Source organism: Bidens hawaiensis, unplaced genomic scaffold (genome assembly GCF_021521415.1).
Source record: "Bidens hawaiensis isolate Kalapana, Puna unplaced genomic scaffold, B.hawaiensis_p1.1 tig00011621_1, whole genome shotgun sequence".
Lineage (NCBI taxonomy): Eukaryota > Viridiplantae > Streptophyta > Magnoliopsida > Asterales > Asteraceae > Bidens > Bidens hawaiensis.
In genome coordinates, this window is record NW_027491909.1 from 829,687 (window position 1) to 834,170 (window position 4,484).

Below are 4,484 nucleotides of genomic sequence, written 5' to 3' on the forward strand. Positions count from 1 at the left end.
CGATAAATGTATAAAAACGTATTATTTAATTCGAAATGAGAGAGAAACAGTTACGATTTTTAGTGTAATTATAGGTTTAGAGATAAGAGGAAAGGATGGGAATGCTAAATTTTTAACCTAAACTCATCTCTGTAATTCTCATTATCAGACCAATCAGTCTGACAAAGCTGAATATTAAGCCCAAACTCCATATTTTCTTGACCAAAAAGCCCATTTCGACCCTTTACAACAACTTTTCGAGGGCCGTCCAAACCGCTCGTCGCTCGAACTCATTCATCACTCTTCGGAAATTGCTCGGAAAATGCTCGCTCGATTGTAAACGATCCGCTCTACTCAGTTCGGTTTGTAAATAAGCCAAGCAACAAGCAAATGTCTGCTCGGTTTGGTTCAGCTCGAATAATTTTAACTTATTTTCTTAATTATATCGAACAAATATATAAATATTTGGCAACACACATAAAATATAAGTATACAATTTTTAAACCTTTTTAAATTTTTCCCGTCAATTTTATTGTTTCATTAGTTCGATTCAAGTTTTCAGAATACTAGAAGTTTGTTTACATGCTCATTATATCACTTCAAGCTTATTTCTCCTAAAAATTTACAACCTATTACACATTTATGTAAAAACTATTAATTTGTTTACAAAATATATTATTTACAGCTTTTAAACTTGTTTTTTATTAAATTATTTAAAGTGAAAAAGAAATAAATAATGCTCGAAAATCGCTCGATGTTCGATCGAAAAATGCTCGTTTCGATTTTGGCTTTGTTCGAATTTCATCCGTTCAGTTTGGTTCGGTTGTAAACAAGCAAGCCTTCATCCGATTCGACTTAGGTCATAAATAGCCCAAATTTCGCATACCAATATTACCATTCCAATCTCAAAAGGCACCGGGCCGTATTGGGCTCAATTCGCCTCCACAAAACACTCTTTTCCCAAGCAATTTTTTGGTCAACTATGACCAAAAATGTAAATATTGCCTAAACTAGCAACTTTGACTGTAAATTCAACTTCATCAACAAAATCAAAGTTGATAGAAAGTCAACTCTTAACACTTAACAATAATACCCAAATTGCGCATTATTTCCACTCAATAGACCATACTACCCTCCCCTTCATCCTCCCATCAAGTATCTTTGACCCGTTTGAGCTTCACATCTGTAACGTTGAAACCATTTGGTATATGGCCATTTTGACCCCCCCCCCCCCCACCCCCCACACACACACTAAAAAAAACATATATATTGATAAAACCTACGTAGATGCGGTAACTATTCCAAGCTGTTGCCCATACCCTCCACTATAGAACTATTAACTATTGCCAAGTCTTAATTCATACATCCTTAGAAGTGTAAAGATACAGGCCACCACTCTAAAAGCTTTGACCAAGTAGTCTCTATTAACTGGTCTTCCAGATTTCTCATAAATTCCAGTTTTCCGAAAATACCCTTCTGCGCAAAAGTTATGCAACCTTAGAAACCAAACGTCTCCATATAGTACCCACTGCAATAGGTCGAATCCCGTTGTTGGGTTTTAAAAGCGGTGTAAGAGGAGCAGACGCGACAAACTCTGCCGAAGTAGACGGACATCTCCTCCTAACCATAAATTAACCACTGCAATGGGTATTTTTCTTGGCTCTAATTGCTTTGGTTATCCACTCGTTACACAATTGGCTTAGCTGTGATTTCGTTTATATCATGCCCGACAAGTTTGCAGGCACATCAAAGCAGGTTATGAGGAGAAAACTGAAAATCCATCTTTAGTTAGGGACAAAAACTTTAAGCAAGTTCTTCAGATTTTGTTATGATGTTTTGGCATTCTAAAAGTTATGTTGCATTTAATAATAGGTCACTGCCACGTTAGGATTAACATGGAAAAATCAACAAATAACAAATCTGAATTTACTAAAATAATAGCATTTTAGCATTAAAAGTTAATAAAATAGATCATTTATGCTACGACCGTTTGATGGTTCAAACAATACTGATAACAAAGTTAACTGCATACACAACTAACCTGCTAAAACTCATACTGACAACAGAGTTTAAAGAAATACATGGATGAATGTTAAAGGAACCTAAATGCAGTTTTCATAGTACACAATCTATAATTGTAAAAAATCTATGAATGTAGGCAAACATACAGCCTTCATTTTACATGTGTCAGTTCAATTTTGGTCAAATCTTCATTATTGAAGGACTTTGCAGACACTAAACAACAAGATAAATCATACATGAAAGCAACAACTATCAAGTAAACAGGCACAAGTACAAAAGATTGGTTATACCAACTGTTGGACGCAATGGTTCATATTAGCTTCTGGGTCAGCTTGATCATGAAATTATTAACTGAATGAGCATCCAAAACAATCCATGATGACTCAAAAAGCTCATGAAAAAACTCATTCCCGATCTCCTCTGCTGCATGCCTAAACGCAATCCCAAATGCATTTCCTTGAACTGCCCCCAGCCTCGGTTTACCACAAACTCCAACAATAAGAACTTTTTCCCGATTTTGCGTGTGGCAAACGCATACCAAAGGTTTCAATCTTGCACCTTTTTCTCGTAAAGCGTCCATTATAAAATACCCAAATTTTGTTAAAGCTTGAGGGTATCCCAGTAATTTTGCATCAGCCGAGTCTTCAAGCTTGACCCATCTGAACTTGGATCCGCTTCTTATTGAACCCTTTCTGGTTATTGCGGTGCTTCCTTGTCTAAGAATGGCCCGTTGGATCTTGATCGCATGCCTCATGCCAGTTTCTAGTTTTTCAAGCTTTCTTAATGACAAAGCGTCGTATGCTTCTCCAAATTGTTTGGGAGCAGATAAGCTGTTTGAATCCATGGAAGATTCGAGATGTGCAGTGACTCCATAAACCACATCTGCAGCCGAGATTTTCGAGCTGTATCCATGTAACAACAAGAACCCGCGATAATACAAGTTGTTCAAACCATAAACCGGTAGAAAATGTTCAAACTCGTCTTTCATTTTCTTCTTAAGATCCATACTCATGAAGCGAAACTTCTGTTTACACTCGTCAAGCGCAAATCCCATTTGAGCGAGAAGTAACATGAGCTTTTTAGTACCATTATCACTCCAAGTTTTCAACTTTGTTGCTATGTAAGAAGAACATAACATCGAATCAAAAAGATTCCATTCTTGTAACAACATGAGCCTGGGTTCATCTTCATACGCGATTCTTGAAGCATCCGGTGCACAAACAATGGTTCCGTCTTTCAGAGTTACCGAATTAACCGAACCCAAATTTCCCGAACTGTTTATATGCTGCTCAAGCTCCATTACACCCGCTTGATACCTCTCGTTCGTTAACCTCTCGTGAACAAACTGATCGGTTAACGCCACACAAGCGAGCCACAGCAAGTCATTAGTGTTCTTCCTCAAATAATTAGACAACTCATACATCAAACAACCCGATGGCTTCCCGTGAAAAGTACCCATATGATAATACTCCCTTTTCAGCTTCCTAAAAAGCTTCATCGGGTCGGTTTCATCATCTTGTTCGCCCCTCTTTCTCTTCCTATTCCCACTTCCATTATCCCCATTCTCGTCATCGCTTTCGTCTTCTTCCTCACTATCCGACTCATCCTCGTCCACCTCATCATCACTATTCAAATCACTCGCAGCCGCCAACGCCGACACATCAAAATCATACGACAAATCCGCTTGATTCTCGTCATCCCGGGTATAAAGCACCACCACCCGATCATTCCCCTCAGTAAGATTATGCAAATGAATCGGACGGTGACTATCCACCACAAAAGCCCGAGCCAAGGGACCCAATTCAAGAATCTGTCTAAGATCCCTATGAGACCCCCAATTAATCAAAAGTATAGTAACCGGTTCATCACTAGCCGATAAACCCGAACCGGCATATTTGTGAATCTCCTTAAAAGTGGACACCGGGTAACAGGCGTAGCGAACCGAATCAGACTCCAACACATGGCATATTATTTTCAAGGCGCATAGCGAATCGACATCGGAGGTTGATGGGAATATAAGAAGTGGAGTCATGGAAGCTGAAGCCAAAGCAGATTCACGCAATCTACTGTAGAAAGATTCAATGCTCTGCTCTCTAACCATAATTACTAACAACAAAGGTGAAAGGCTAACAGATCTGAAGCTTAAACATGAACTGGGTTTGTAATTTGAATGGTTACCTGGATGAATGGATGCTTGAAGTGGCTGGATTTGAGGTTTGAAATGGAAAGAGAGAGTTGGGGAAGAAGAGGGAGAATGTGTGGTTCTGTGAATCTGATTTGGGTTTGAATGATAATAATTGAATTGAACGCTTGATTTGTTTTTGGTGATGAAAATTTGAAAATTTTGGGATGGCGCCAAGCTTTCGCGGGGAAATAGTTGAAATGGGATTTTGGTTGTGAAATTGCAAAATGGGTCGGATTGTTAAAAGTCATGTCGCTTTCTTTATTTTTTATTTATGGGTTAGCGCTTTAATGTTTTAAAT

At 38.4% G+C, this 4,484-nt stretch overlaps 1 protein-coding gene across 1 annotated transcript; it reads right to left on the bottom strand.

Moving 5' to 3' along the window:
* Nucleotides 1-2,014: 2,014 nt before the first annotated feature.
* Nucleotides 2,015-4,102, bottom strand: LOC143538434 (uncharacterized). The gene has a single exon (XM_077032000.1). The coding sequence runs from the start codon at nt 4,100-4,102 to the stop codon at nt 2,312-2,314; it is 1,791 nt and encodes a 596-aa protein (XP_076888115.1). The 3' UTR covers nt 2,015-2,311.
* Between the last annotated feature and the right edge of the window lie 382 nt (nt 4,103-4,484).

Coding starts and splice junctions, on each gene's coding strand:
- LOC143538434 (XM_077032000.1), bottom strand. CDS start 4,102: ATGGTTAGAGAGCAGAGCATTGAATCTTTCTACAGTAGATTGCGTGAA.